Source organism: Giraffa tippelskirchi, chromosome 1 (genome assembly GCF_054371585.1).
Source record: "Giraffa tippelskirchi isolate mGirTip1 chromosome 1, T2T-mGirTip1v1.2.pri, whole genome shotgun sequence".
NCBI classification, from domain to species: Eukaryota; Metazoa; Chordata; class Mammalia; order Artiodactyla; family Giraffidae; genus Giraffa; species Giraffa tippelskirchi.
In genome coordinates, this window is record NC_137275.1 from 191,399,709 (window position 1) to 191,415,496 (window position 15,788).

The following is a 15,788-nucleotide window of genomic DNA, read 5'->3' on the forward strand; positions in this document are numbered from 1 at the left end:
ACTGGAACTAAGTTCAAGGACACACTTAGCTGGGAACCAGGGATATGTAAGACGTTCCAAGTTCTTTAGATTGAGCAACTGACTGAATGGAACTACCCTTTAGTAAGACCAAGGGCAGACTTGGGAGGTGTGAATGCAGCAAGAACTCTGTTTCAATCATGAGAAATTCAAGATACCTATGAGATATTCATGAGGAGGTATTGAGTAGGAAATTGCATGTGCATATGTGGAGACCACAGAGAAGTCTAAATTGTAGATTTCAACTTAAGAGGTTTTAAACTACATAAGTCAGGCAGCCATTTTCTTTCTGTTTTTCGACTCAATTTTACTTTTGAGATCACCAACTTTTTAAAAAAAAATTTCTGATGTGGATCACTTTTAAAGTCTTTTAGTGAACTTATGACAATATTGCTTCAATTTTATGTTTTGATTTTATGGCCCCAGGCTTCCTGACCAGGGATGGAACCTGAACCCCTGCATTGGGAGGTGAAGTCTTAAGCACTGGACCATCAGGGAAGTCCCTAAGATCATCAACTTCTTGAGTGACTACTGTATTTATTCACTTTAACTCTGGCTCAGTCTTGAAACCTAGGGTTTTTGAGCATGCGTGCTAAGTCGCTTCATTTGTGTCCAATTCTTTGCGACCCTCCCTGTGGACTGTAGGCCCCCAAGCTCCTCCGTCTGTGGGATTCTCCAGGCAATACTGGAGCGAGTTGCCATGCCTGCCTCCAGGGACTCTTCCCAACCCAGGGATCGAACCCACATCTCAGCAAGTTGGAACATTAGGCCAGGAGTATGCTTTAACTCACAGAACTTACTACAAAGGCACAGAGAATCCAACAACCCATTAGTAAGCACAGCTTGGACACTCCTAAGGTTTAAGTTTTCCAAAAACACAAATGAGCCAAGAGTATAGTTTAAAATGAAGTTCAAACATTTTAAGGCAGCATTAGCATAAAAAGAATGTACAAAGGAGTAATCATAGTTCAAATGTATGTCTTTTAAAGGAAATCAACCCTGAATACTCATTGGAAGGACTGATGCTGAAGCTGAAGTTCCAATACTTTGGCCACCTGATGCAAAAAACTGACTTGTTCGAAAAGACCCTGATGCTAAAGACTGAAGGCAAAAGGAGAAGGGGGAGGCAGAGGATGAGCTGGTTAGCAACACTGACTCAATGGACATGAATTTGAGCAAACTCCAGGAGATAGTGAAGGACAGGGAAGCCTGGCGTGCTGCAGTCCATGGGGTCGCAAAGAGTTAGACACGACTGAGCAACTGAACAACAATGTCTTCTAAACCTCATTCCACAAGAGGCTGGGGTGGATGTATTCTGGGTTGGCATATCATAGCTGGAGCATTCTATTTTATTCTAGAATTACATTTTGCCTTGACAAACAAGTGTGACTAGAGGCACATGGTCAGGATAGTGAGGAATCTGTAAGGGTATGTACTGAATCTAGAAAATAAGGGACACAAATCTATTATTTTCCTAGATATTCCAACTTAGATGAATCTAGAAGATCCAAATATTGAATGAAGAAAGATTTGGCAACACACACACACTCTCTCTCTCAAAGGTTCTGTGGCCTCTGGCTTTTTCTCAGGTCCCCATCTTTGCCCAGACTGGAAAGTCTGCCAAGTAAGTACACGTTAAGCCTGTCAGCCCTTTCCCTGGCCTGGGTCCATCTCTTCAAGCAGCCACTCCTCCGGCCTGAGGCTACTTGTTTAGTCGCTCAGTTGTGTTGATTCTTTTATAACCCCATGGATTGGAGCCCGCCAGGATCCTCTGTCCACGGGATTTTCCAGGCAAGAATACTGGAGTGGGTTGCCATTTCCTTCTCCAGGGGATCTTCTTAGGACTTTGGTTTTGCCGACAGAAGATGATGCATTCAGAAGCGAGATTCCAGCCACAGATCCGGGCGCCAGGAGGCAAGGAGATGGAATGCGGGCCTCGGACGGTGCGGGTACATCAAGGGAGGCCCCATAGGACCTCCTGGCGAGCCTTGCGGGGGACCAGGACAGAGGGCGGGCGGAGATGGGTGGCGACCAAGTCTGGTACGGGGGGCGTGGCGGAGGCGGGGCAGGGGGCGTTTTGGAGGGGCAGGGGCGGGGCCGGGGTCAGGGGACGGGGCGGAGGTGGGGCGTGGTCAAGCGCAGGTCAAGGGGCGGAGCGGAGATGGGTCGCGGTCGATTCTGGTACAGGGGGGCGGGGCGGAGGCCGGGACAGGGGCGGGGCCGGGGTTAGGGCAGGGGGCGGGGCGGAGGTGTGTCCAGTCTGAAGGCAGGGGGTGGGGCCGAGTCTCGTGCTGGGGCGGGCCCGAGCTTTACTTAGGGGTCCTTGGTGGCCCGCTGCTCCAGTCTGGACGCTCGGCTTTCGTGCATCTTTCTTCGCTTGGTTTCTGGGTGAAAGACCGCCATGGCGCTGCGTGCGGCCGTGTTCGACTTGGTCGGGGTCCTGACTCTGCCTTCGGTCACCAGTTTCTGGGATCGCGCTGAGGAGGAGCTGGCGCTGCCCAGGTAAGGGACCCCGCGTCGCTGCCAGTGCTCAGAAGCCTGCGTGGGTTGGTCCGGGCGGCTGGGGTGCCACTCCTTGGAGAAGTTGCTTTTCGAGACTCGCAGTCCTGGTTTCAGATTGCTGTAGGGAGAGAGCGCTGGGTGGAAAGTTAGAACAATTATTCGGCCCTCAAATACCAGTGTGTAGATCCACTGTCTTTCTAAATGTTGAGTATGTAAAGCTCTCTAAGGACTCCAAAACTGACCTTTATATTGAAATCTTTTCTTAATATCAGAGAGATTACTCCTTGAGGTGTCTGCTGCCCATTTACTTCTCTGTAATGGAATGAGCTCGGGCTTTCCTTGTGTTTCAGCGGGTAAAGAATCCGTCCGCAATGAGGGAGGCCTGGGTTCGATCCCTGGGTTGGGAAGATCCCCTGGAGACGGGAAAGGCTACCCCCTCCAGCATTCTGGCCTAGAGAATTCGATGGACTGTATAGTCCATGGGGTCGCAAAGACTCGGACACTGCTGAGCGACCTTCACTTCACTTAGAGAGTTGCGCTAAAGGTTTTTAGAGAAATAAGTCCTGTGCCTTGCGCAATGTTAACAGCAAAGCAGAAACGGTCCCCAAATCTAACTACTGGAAAACGGTCAACTAGGAAGCATAACCAGTAACCGGAATGTTCAGGATGAGATTTCAGTGACATCAGAAAATATGTTATAATAAGTGCAGAAAAACAAACCCACCAGAATGTACAACAGTTTATACAACATGGAAACTATGGAAAAACTATTTCAACTATGGAAAAACAGCTGCATGTTGAAGTTACCTGAATGTTCCAAAATATCCCTGTGGCTGCACCAATTTACATTCCAGTCAATAGTGCAGGCAGGTTTCTCATTCTCCACATCCTTGCCAACACATGTTATTGCTTGTCTTTTGATAATAGCCATTCTAACAGATGTGAGGTGATATCTCACTGTAGTTTTGATTGCCTTTCCTTGAAGTCCATTTAACCATGGTATTGTTTCACTTTTTTCAGCCTGTAAGTTGTATTATTATTTTTTAAAAAAGACATAAAAAGAGAGTAAGGTATGTCATATGTTTATACGTGTGACCTCATCAGTGGGGGAGAGAACATGACTTGTGAATGTACAAGTCACAAGTATACTTGTCAGTATACCAGTGCATATACTTGAGAGTGTATCTGTGAGTATACAGGTCACAGGTAGTCAAGTTTACCAATGTACAAAATTTCAGAGTCCAGAGTGCTAACCTTTACACAATGAAACCCACAAATGTACAGAATTTCAAACAGCACTGGACTTTGGGTCCGACCCAGGTTAAAATCTCAATTCTAACACTTAGCGTTGAGCCACCTTGCTTAACCTGAGTTACTAACTCAACTGAGACCTTAGTCTTAAAATAAGAAAATACCTCCCCTCAAATTTCTGTATGGGTTAGATTAGATGACACGTAAGATAGGTGGGCCACTGTGTTCCTAATCCATTTTTTATTTATTCAGGTCTCATGCACAGGGAGAGCAATGTACTGGGATATTCTGTTCATCCAGTGTAGCACTGACTCACACACTATCTCTGTGACCATGGTGAGGATTGTTCCCGGTAGTCACAAAACGGTATGGCAAAGCTAGCTGACCCCAGAAGTCAGAGTCCATGACTTTGAACTTATTAGCCTGTGGACAGAAAATGGAAGTGCCTCTTCACTTTTTCTTGTTCCTCTCCACATCCCAGACATCATCATAGTTGATACATAAATCATTTAGGCAAAACCCAGGGTTTTGTTTGTTTATTTATTTTATAATCTTTTGGCAGCAAAATCTGACCTGGCTTCATTTGGTGGTGGCAAATCTGATCTGAACAAGCATGAGGTTATTTATCACCATTATCTATCCTACTACTGTAAATAATCACATGTGCATATGCATGTGTTCTCAGTCATGTCTGACTCTTTTGTGACTCCATGGACTGTAGCCCATCAGGCTCCTCTGTCCATGGCATTCTCCAGGTGAGAATACTGCAGTGGGTTGCCATATCCTCCTCCAGGGGATCCTCCCAATCCAGGAATTAAACCGGCTTCTCCTGCTTCTTCTTCATTGGCAGGTGGATTCTTTACCACTTGAGCCACCTGGGAAACTTCAAATAGTCACATCTTTCACTATAAATATATTCATGAGTTTGATTACACAGGCTGCCACAGGCCCTCCTGGAGATGTTTCTTAATATATAGTATATCCCCCATTTTACCTTTACAGTCTGAAAAATGCAGACATATTTATGAATAAATTGGTAGGTAGGTAAGTTGGTAGACAGGTAGGTTTAAAACAAACAGTAGAATTCTATGTATTGTTCTAGGTTTTAACTTTTTATTTAATTTTAACCATTTTATTTCATTCAACAGTTGGATGTCTTTTTGTTTACATAGACCTACTTTTCTCTTTTTAACCACTCCATGCTGCTGCTGCTGCTAAGTCGCTTCAGTCTTGTCCGACTCTGTGTGACCCCATAGAGGGAAGCCCACCAGGCTCTGCCGTCCCTGGGATTCTCCAGACAAGAATACTGGAGTGGGTTGCCATTTCCTTCTCCAGTGCATGAAAGGGAAAAGTGAAAGTGAAGTTGCTCAATCGTGTCCGACTCTTAGCAACCCCATGGACTGTAGCCTACCAGGCTCCTCTATCCATGGGATTTTCCAGGCAAGAATACTGGAGTGGGGTGCCAGTGCCTTCTCCAAACCACTCCATAGTATTCCACAATATGGAAGTTCCATAATTTATTTAACCATTTTCCCCTGTTTGTGGACATTTATTTGTTGGTGGTCACTATTACAAATAATGTCACTGTCATATTTCCCTAGGGTAGTTTTCTAAAAGTGGAGTTGCCAAGTAAAAGCAAGTAGTATTTACATTTAAAATATTGACTGATTCTGCCAAGCTATTCTCCAAAAAATGCTGTACCTGCCCTGACTATGCTTGAGTAGGCCAGCCCAGATCCTCCCTGTGGTGGAGATGACTCTCTGAACTTTTGCCAGACATAGAGGGAAAAACATTATCTTGTATCAGTCTGCATTTTCCTCTCTGCTATTCATTTTTATTGGTCATCTATATTTTTTTCCCTTGATGTTTACCTTTTTATATCATTTGCCCATTTTTGTATTTAATTGTCACTTTCTTCTTGATTTCTAGGAACTTTTGATTTCTACCATATGATGTTTTATGTTTTTTACTTACCATCTCTTCTGCTACTTCTGTTTTTAGAAATACTTATTTATTTGGCTGTGCCGTGGCATGTGGGATCTAGTTTCCTGACCAGGGATTGAATCCAGCCCCTGGCAGTGAAAGCTTGGAGTCCTACCACTGAACCACCAGGAAGTTCCTGAAATTGATTTTTTTAAAAACTTTTAAGGCCATCTTTTGTGTAATTTCGGTGGTATTTTAGACAGAGAGAGAAACATATAAGTGGTGGTGTCTTGGTACAATCCCCTCTTTCAATAGCATCAAGGCTGCAAAGAACAAAGCGCTTGATTTGGGAGTCTTAAGAACTGCAATTTGGGAGAAACAAATTTGGGTAAAACCGAGAGTGTTTTGAGGAAGAGAAAGAGTCAAGGGCTTATTAAGGCAAAAGCCACGAGGCTGTACTCTGATTCAAGAAAGGAAATAGTTGCCCTTTGGGGAGGGAGCCTAGTACATATCCTGAGTTTCTGGCAGGTATTCTGATGTCTTCTAGGATTGTACGTAGGACAGTACATGGTCTCATCCAGATTGAAATGTACATAAGTCATGTGTCCTCAGCAGCCTCCTGGCTCCGTTCTAGACCACTCACTTGTTCATTATTGTTATTCCTCAGTCACTCAGTCGTGTCCGACTCTTTGCAACCCCATGGACTGCAGCATGCCAGGCTTCCCTGTCCTTCACCATCTCCTGGAGTTTGCTCAAATTCATGTTCACTGATTCGGTGATGATATCCAACCATCTCAATCTTGGTTGTCCCCTTCTCCTGCTGCTGCTGCTGCTGCTAAGTCGCTTCAGTCGTGTCCGACTCTGTGCGACCCCATAGACGGCAGCCCACCAGGCTCCCTCGTCCCTGGGATTCTGTAGGCAAGAACACTGGAGTGGGTTGCCATTCCCTTCTCCAATGCATAACAGTGAGAAGTGAAAGTGAAGTTGCTCAATCGTGTCCGACTCTTCACAACCCCACAGACTGCAGCCTACCAGGCTCCTCCATCCACGGGATTTTCCAGGCAAGAGTACTGGAGTGGGATGCCATTGCCTTCTCCAACTACCCTCAGTCTTTCCAGCATCAGGGTCTCTTTTGGTTTTCCTTTCACACTGTTTTAATCAGTGCATAACGTTGTGTGCCTTGTAATAAAGGTTTGTGCCCTTTGTTAATATAAAAGTGCTCAGTAGGTATACAATTTTTCTGAAGCAGTTGTATCAAATCCTGCTCCTACCAGAAATATAAGGGAATTCTGGTTTCTCCACATTGTCTTTAGTACTTGATGTCATTCTGTTTAAATTTAGCAAATCTGGTGGGTTTATGGTGTTATCTCATGATTCTTTGTGGGTTTTTTTAGCCCTTGGTTTTTTAAAAAAATTTTTTGTTTTTTTAAAATTTTTACAATGTTGTGTTGGTTTCTGCCATACAACAACTCAACTCAAATCAGACATAATTATACTTGTATGCTGTCCCTCTTGAGCCTCCCTGCCTTCCTCCCTTCCTGCAGAGTGAAATAAGTCGGAAAGATGAAAACAAATGCATATTTATGCCTAAATGTGGAATCTAGAAAAATGGTACTGATGAACCTATTTGCAGGGAAGGAATGGCAACACAGATGTAGAGAATGGACTTGTAGACATGGAGGAGGAAGGAGAGAGTGGAACGAATAGAGAAAGTAGCATCAACATATATACACTATTGTGTGTAAAATGGATAGTTAGTGAGAAGTTGCTATATCACACAGGGAGCCCAGCCTGGCGCTCTGTCACCGTGGCTTTAAGTCATGTTTCTCTGATGAATAATGATTTTGAGCTTCTTATTAGGTGCTTACTGGCCATTTGATAATTCTCTTGAATGAGACAGTTGTTTGTTGTAATTTCTTTTAAACCATTTCTTCCCTCTTCTCCGGATTTTTATTTTGATCTATCTTTAAGTTGACTGGAAGTCTTTCCTGTATTTTTTTTTCTTCCAGGAAAAGCATGATGGCAAACTACTATATTAATTTTCCCTGCCTGAACCTGGTTTGTGTGGGTCTCAGCTTACCAATAACCAATGTTCTGTTTGGTCCAGTCGTTGAGGTTCTTATTGTGATTACAAGACACCCTTCAGCAGTAGCCATTGGGGAACTTTGAAAAAAATAAAGATTTATTACTTATGAGACCCGGAAATTGCACAGCACACCTGGGGCCACATAGTGAGGATGTGAGGAGAACGAGAGCACCTGGGCCTGGGTTCTGCTTTTACTGGGGTTCAGGATGTGGGCCATGATTTCGTGGGCTCACTCTTTATTGGTGAATTTAAAACAAGAGCAGGAATTTAAAGCATGAAAATAGAACAGATAGCCCATTTGATCAGTTATGAAAACCAACCAAAATCTCTAAAACAAAGGCGCCTCCTTGGACATAAAATAAGTTGTCTGGGGATAGACTAGGGGGGCATTCTTTCTTGGCATCTTTTTATCTCAATGACTAGTGCATATTACTCCACCATTTTCTCACATTTAAAGCTGCAAGCCTAGAAGGCTGTTGTCAGTCTGAATTGTTCTTCTTTTGTGTATAGTCTATTTTTTTTACCCAAAATGTTGTCTGTTAGACTTTCTTATCCCAAGAATTGAAACATTTCCCCACCCTCTATATGCTGTGGTTATTTTTTCATTAATTTTGACTGGGGAGCACTTTTTTTGGTGAACACCTTTGATTTAAGAACTCAGATTTTTCTTTAGCCTGGAAACATCTTCTCCCATTTTTCCTTTGACTGTTGCTTTCTGATCTTTCCTTCTGTGATTCTTCTTGTTTATTGAAGGAATTTGGCCTCCATAGGCCTTATCTTTTTGTATGTTAATTTTTTAACGTTTTTTTTAAAAAATTGAAGTATAATTACAATGTTGTGTTAGCTTCTACTGTACAACATAGTGAGTCAGCTCTGTGTATAAATATATCCCCTCCCTCTTGGACCTCCTTCCTCACCCCTAACCTCTCTAGATCATCAGAGAGCACCAAGTTAACCTCCCCGTTTGCACATTAATTTTAATTGCTTCATCATTTTACTCTTTGTCCTTGGGAATTTTGTTGGGTCTTTTGACTCACTGATTTCATTTCTGCGATAGCCATTTCACTGTTCCCTGCTTTTATTAAGCAACCTTAAAATTTGAAAGTCGTGCTTTCCAGTGCCAACAGCTTATCTCCCTCCAGTTGCTTCTCTGAGACACCAATAAAAAATACTGCCTCCTTTTGTTTTATAGAGTTACCAACCTCTCCTTCCTGTACAGCTACATTCTTCTTTCAATTCCTCTTTTACCTACCCCCAATTTCAGCCAGCAAAATCAATTTTCCCTGTGCTTTTCCATCTCACTCATCCAGCGTGTAATAGTTATTTGTTTGTATGTTGCCTCACTTGTTCCCCTAGGAGCTCCCTAAGAATATATCCATATTTTTTCATTTTTCTACCACAGCACCAGACACAATGCCTTGACACCATAGATCCTCAATGAAAGATTGTTGAGTTGAACTGTGTGTTGCTTCTTAAAAGTGGATGACAGCTGAGAAGGGCATGAGGGATCTTTTCGAGGTGATGTGCCGTGTTGTGCTTATTCATTCAGTCATGTCCGACTCTTTGTGACCCTGTGAACCGTAGCCCACCTCTGTCCATGGGGATTCTCCAGGCAAGAATACTGGAGTGGGTTGCCATGCCCTCCTCCAAAGGATCTTCCCAACCCAGGGATCGAACCCAGGTCTTCCCCATTGCAGGCATATTCTTTACCATCTGAGCCACCAGGGAAGATAGAAATGTTCTAAAACTGCAACACAGTGATGTTTATGCACCGCTACAAAAATTACTACAAGTCATTGACTTGTACACTGAAAACTTGTGAGTTTGATGACGTGTAAGTATAATTTAATAAGGTCATATCTGAAAAAGACAACCAATGGCAAAGATGTGCCAAAGCCATTGTTGATGTTGGAAAATTGAGCAAAGCTATAAATAGTAGGGATTTTATTTTTATGTTATGTCTTAATGTCAACCATTGTTACCTGCAAGAGGATTAGTTGGATAAAAGGTTGTTGACTTATCAGATATGAAACTCCAAGATATCTGTCCTCTTAACATGGAATGTTAAATATTAACACTTTCAACTGGGTTGCCAATTCCATTCCATTCTAAGTTTTTGCCTGGAGCACTGTACCAAGAAGGACTATAAATTAGTGTCTGAATGCAGTGGTATAGGATATGGTGACAGGTTAGAAAAATCGGCCAGGAATTTGAGGGAACAGAGTTGTATGTGCCATCTGCTACCTGTCTGATGTCACCCAGCCAGCCATGGGAGGTGAGACATTATCAAGAAAGTGGAATGGAACCTTTCATTTTGTAATGTAGGAAAGTAAGAGGGTAATGACCTCGTCTCTCTCTGCCTGCCTCTCCTCTGGGCCACGTACCCAGGATGAACATGAACCAATGTATTAATCTGCTACTGTTACTGTAAAGAAGGACTACAGACTGGGTGTTTTCAACAGCAATTCCAGAAGCTAGAAGTCCACCATCGAGGTGTCTGTCCCCTACCTGCTGCTGTGATGAAGTCATTTAAACGTTCCCGATGTTTCTTTGTGTCTTGCAGAGGCTTTCTGAGTAAAGCTTTCCTGAAAGGAGGCCCGGATGGTTCCAGCAACCGTGTGACGAGGGGAGAGATCACATTTTCCCAGGTGCAGTGACGTCTCATAGACCCCCTTGAGGAGATGTTCTGTGCCTACACACCCATCTTCGCCTGCTGACCATAAGCTCCGTGAGGGCAGGGCCACGTCGTCTGCCTCATCCATTTACCCCTTATAACACTTAACTCCCAAGACTGGTGTGGAGACATTTCAGGCTGGTTTACTGTCTCTTTGAGCCAAGCAGAGGGGCATGCCCCAGTAAAACTAGGAAATTCCCCAAGCCCTTGAATATGTGTGCCAGGGAATTACAGTAGCCAGAGTAGCTTTTTTTCCCCCTTAGTTCAGTTCAGTTCAGTTCAGTTGCTCAGTTGTGTCCGACTCTTTGTGACCCCATGAATCGCAGCACGCCAGGCCTCCCTGTCCATCACTAACTCCCAGAATTTACCCAAACCCATGTCCATCGAGTCGGTGATGCCATCCAACCATCTCATCCTCTGTCGTCCCCTTCTCCTGCTTCCAATCCTTCCCAGCATTAGGGTCTTTTCCAGTGAGTCAACTCTTCGCATGAGGTGACCAAAGTATTGGAGTTTCAGCTTCAACATCAGGCCTTCCAATGAACTTAAGCTGTAGTTAAATACACATCATATGAAATTTACCTCCTTGATCATTTTTAAGTATACAATGCAGTAGTGTTATGTATATTCACATTAGATAACCAAATCCACCATCCATCTCCAGAACTGTTTTTAAAACATTTTTTAAGATGGTATGTTGTATTTTCTTTCTTTCTTTCTTTCTTTCTTTCTTTCTTTTTCGGTCACATGGAATGTGAGATCTTAGTTCTCCCACCAGGGATTGACCCTACACTCCGTGCTGTGGAAACTCAGAGTCTTATCCATTGGACCACCAAGAAAGTCCCAGAGTTCTTTTTATCTTCAAAAACTGAAACTCTATACCCCAGCAACTTCCCACCCCTCCTTACCCCCAGCCCCTGGCAACCACTATTGCATTTTCTATGTATTTGGCTACTCTATATGGGCTTCCCTGGTAGCTCAGACAGTAAAGAATCTGCCTGCCTATACAGGAGACCCAGGTTCCATCCCTGGATCAGGAAGATCCCCTGAAGGAGGAAATGGCAACCCACTCCAGTATTCTTGCCTGGAGAATCCCATGCATAGAGAGAGGTGCCTTTTAGGCTACAGTCCCTGGGGTCACAAAGAATAGAGCGCAACTGAAGTAACTAACACTCATGCAATATTTGTCCTCTTGTGACTGGCTTATTTCACTTTGCACGAAGTCTTCAAGTTTCATCCATACTGTAGCATGTGTCACTATTTCCTTCTTTCTAAGGGTGAATGGTATTCCACTGTATGGACAGACCACACTCTGTTTATCCTTTCATCTTTCGAAGGATGTTTGGGTTGCTTTCTCCTTTTAGTTATCATGAACAGTGCTGCTATGAACATGAGTGTACAAATATCTGTTTGAAACCTTGATTTCAGTTTTTCTGGGTGTATATCCAGAAGTGGGATGGCTAGATCATAGGGCAGTTTCACTTCTTAATTTTTTGAGGAACCACCATGATTTTCCATAGCGGCTACACCATTTTACATTTCTCCGCAACACACCCAAGGTTACCAGTATTTCCATATCCTTGCCAACCTATTATTTTCGTGATTTTTTTTTTTTTAATGGTAGTCATCGTTAGAGTAGTTGTTTTTAGGCCAAGCCACTGGGTCAGAGGCAGTTTTGCTAGTTAATAACTATGTGATGGGTGGACTTTGGAGTCTAGGGACAGGATGTGGGTCACGGCTCCTGCTTACAGACGTGTGAGCACACCAAGTCACAGAAGCTCTCAAAGTCAGTTTTGCCATCTATAAAATGAGACAAATAACACTGTCCATCTCCTAGGTTGTTATGGAGATTGAAAAGTGCTTAGCACGGTGCTTTTCATGTAATAAGTGCTTAAGAAATAGTAGTTATTATTATTACTACAACCTTGACTTTTTTAATTTGTAGTATGTGCATGCTCAGTCGCTTTGGTCGTGTCCAACTCTTTTGTGACCCTATGGGCTGTAGCCCACCAGACTCCTCTGTCCATGGGATTTCCCAGGGAAGAATACTGGAGTGGGTTGCCATTTCCTCCTCCAGGGTAATCTTCCCATCCCAGGAATCAAACTCAAGTCTCCTGCTTGTGCTGCCATTAAAAAAAAAAAAAAAAAAAAAAGCCACAGACTAGGTGACTTAAACAACAAAAATTTATTTTCTCAGAGGTCTAGAGGTAGAAGCCCAGGATCAAGGTGTCAGCAGGGCTGGTTTCTCCTGAGGCCTCTCTCATTCACTTGCAGATGGCCTCCTTTTCCCTGTCCATACAGTTTGGTCCCTCTGTGTATATCTGTGTCCTGATCTCCTATTCTTTAAAGGACACCCATCGGATTGGATTAGGGCCCCTGGTGACCTCATTTTACCTTAGGGAAGTGAGTGAGTGAAAGTCACTCAGTTGTGTCTGACTTTTGGTGACCCCATGCACTGTAGTCCGCCAGGCTCCTCTGTCTGGGATTCTCCAGGCAAGAATATTGGAGTGGGTTGCCATTTCCTTCTCCAGGGGATCTTCCCAACCCTGGGATCAAACCCAGGTCTTCCACATTGCAAGCGGATTCTTTACCATCCGAGCTACCTTAATGATTCTTTAAAGACCCTCTCACCAATGACAGTCACATTCCAAGGTCCTGGGGTTTATGACCTCAACATGAATTTGGGGGAAACAAAAGTAGGCTCATAATAGGGATGTTTGAGTAGTTTCCAATTGGGAGCTCTTGGGAATACCACTATTAGAACATTTTGGCTCATGTCTTTTGACATGTGTAGACAATTTCCACTGAGTATGTGTACAGGACCCTAATGCTGAGAAAACACCCTCATGCTGGGAAAGATTGAGGGCAGAAGGAGAAGGGGGCGGCAGAGGATGAGATGGTTGGATGGCATCGCCAACTCAACGGACATGAGTTTGAGCAAACTCCGGGAGATAGTGAAGGACAGGGAAGCCCAGTGTGCTGCAGTCTGTGGGGCTGCAAAGAGTCGGACATGACTGAGTGACTGTTGTGTCCCTTTAAATGGGCCGGAACTTGGGGGTACAGAGTCGACCGATAAGAAGGTTAAAGAAGGAAGAAAAGAGGCTGAGCAGCCTGAAGGGGACAGAGAGAGAGAGAGAGAGGGAGGGAGAAAGACACAGGGACCAGTGCTCTGGTGGAACAAAGGCGTTTATTTAACATATTGTGGGCATATATATACTCTCTTACAAGATAGCCCTTTTTAGCAGAGACAGGGATCAAAAATCTAACAAGTCATCCAGAAAGCCAGAGGCTAGAATCATTCTCAAGAGAGGGGGTTGTAAAAGTTACTTTACATATCAGAAGGGAAGAGAGTTGTAAATAGCTGCTGTTCACCGTATGGAATTTCCATACGAATGAGATACATGAATTTCTATTATCCCCGAAAGCTGGATTGCCAGCTCTCTGGCACCTGTATTCAGGTGCTGTTAAGGAACATAGAATTCATGCAAGACTGAAAACAGCACACAGGAAGCCTCCTGTTAAATGTATCCTGACAAGTGACAAACAACAATGTGTCCAGGAACGGATCTGGTGGATCAAGGCAATGCATGTGTTCAGATTAAGTACATTCTGCCCAAATCTTTCCCAAGTGGTTGTACCAACTGAGAGTCCCTCATCAATTCACTTTTGCAGTGGGTGCCATTCATGGAAGAAAACTGCAGGAAATACTCCAAGGACTCTGGAATCTGCCTCCCAGAGAATTTCTCTATAAAGCAAATCTTTGAGAAGGTGCTTTCAGCAAGAAAGATCAACTATCCCATGCTTCAGGCAGCTGTCACTCTCAAAAAGAAGGGTAAGGATCCAATACTGGCCAATCTCTGACCTAATTGCAACAGAACCGTTGGGAAGGTCAGGTCGTAGTACGTTGAAATGTGGTTTGAGATCGGGAATCTTCTGAGCCTAGATGGAGAGCTGTTCTTCAAACACAGCTTCAAAGTAAGTTTTAGGAAATGGCCAAAATCAGCACTATCAGAAGAGCCGTGAGAAAGAATTTTGCTTAAATAGCAATTTATGCCTCATGAACAAAATTCTCCCCCTACCATGGTACCAGTAATGACCTGAATGAGTCAACCTCTTGTCACAGTGATTAGAAAACAAAGCCTTTTTATTTTATTTTGTTTTGGTCGTGCCATGCAACACAGAGGATCTAAGTTCCCCAATCAGAAATCAAACCCACACCCCCTGCAGTGGAAGCACATAATCTTAACCACTGGACCACCAAGGAAGTCCCAAAAACAAGACCTTGTAAGCAACCATGATTTTCTCAACCTCTTCATGTCACAGTGGTTGAGCTATATGAGCTGGCTTACATGGGTTCAAGTGGTGTCAAATAGTCTGGGACATGAGATCATGTTCATTCAGTAGGCATTTACTTATTTATTTATCACAGAAATTTTAATTATTAATTACAAAGAGTACTTAAAATATGGAAAAATGCTTTAGACAGGAGGTTAAATAATAAAAGCAGAATGGTAAAACTGTCAGAACACTAAGATTGCTGCTGCTGCTGCTAAGTCACTTCAGTCGTGTCCGACTCTGTGCGACCCCATAGACGGCAGCCCACCAGGTTCTGCCATCCCTGGGATTCTCCAGGCAAGAATACTGGAGTGCGTTGCCATTTCCTTCTCCAGTGCATGAAAGTGAAAAGTGAAAGTGAAGTCGCTCAGTCGTCTCTGACTCCTAGCGACCCCATGGACTGCAGCCTACCAGACTCCTCCATCCATGGTATTTTCCAGGCAAGAGTACTGGAGTGGGGTGCCATTGCCTTAAGATTATACTTATGTAAAAATGCAGTTGGGTATACAGAAAGAAAGGGCTTCCCAGGTGGCACTAGTGGTAAAGAACCCACCTGCCAATGCAGAAGACTTGGGTTTGATCACTGGGTCAGGATGATTCCCTGGAAGGAGAGCATGGCAACCCACTCCAGTATTCTTGCCTGGAGAATCCGTTGGACAGAGGAGCCTGAAGGGCTACAGTCCATAGGGTGGCAAAGAGTCAGACACAACTGAACACACACACACACACACTAACAAAGTTTGCAGTAACGTGGACTGGGAGGAGGGTGGAGGGTTGGAGTGACAGTCAGAAGGTGGGATTCTAGGCCTTGCTTGGCTCTACCTGTGCTGTGTGGCTCTGGGCAGCTTAGAATTTGTCTGATCTTTCATTTTCCTGTTGGTAAATGTGGGATGGTAAGGCCTGCCCTGCCTGCCGCAAAGGTGTAAGGATCAAAGGGGCTGTTAAAACACTTTGATCAAATGAGCTGACAAATGTCACAACTTCTTGCTCTGCAATTGCAAG

General features: G+C 43.9%; 2 protein-coding genes across 13 annotated transcripts in view; one reads left to right on the forward strand and one right to left on the reverse strand.

Moving 5' to 3' along the window:
- Positions 1-1,574, reverse strand: part of CHRNA2 (cholinergic receptor nicotinic alpha 2 subunit) — a 27,836-nt gene extending 26,262 nt beyond the window's left edge. For 2 of the 4 annotated variants that reach the window (XM_081518083.1, XM_081518052.1), the window contains exon 1: positions 1,565-1,574. The gene's annotated coding sequence lies outside the window, so the exon portion shown is untranslated. Of the gene's footprint in view, positions 1-1,562 lie in introns of all 4 variants that reach the window. The other 2 variants (XM_081518061.1, XM_081518068.1) reach the window with 1 other exon arrangement.
- A 113-nt stretch (positions 1,575-1,687) lies between these two features.
- The window catches only part of EPHX2 (epoxide hydrolase 2), a 57,543-nt gene continuing 43,442 nt past the window's right edge, over positions 1,688-15,788 (forward strand). For 3 of the 9 annotated variants that reach the window (XR_014061595.1, XR_014061584.1, XR_014061590.1), the window contains exons 1-4: positions 1,739-1,967; positions 2,414-2,520; positions 10,344-10,428; positions 14,124-14,283. Coding sequence is in view for 3 of the 9 variants with exons in the window: in XM_081518009.1 (XP_081374135.1) it covers positions 1,884-1,967; positions 2,414-2,520; positions 10,344-10,428; positions 14,124-14,283 (436 nt within the window). In the remaining 6 variants the exon portion in view is untranslated. Of the gene's footprint in view, positions 1,968-2,359; positions 2,521-10,343; positions 10,429-14,123; positions 14,284-15,788 lie in introns of those variants that run through there. The other 6 variants (XR_014061587.1, XM_081518012.1, XR_014061596.1 and 3 more) reach the window with 4 other exon arrangements.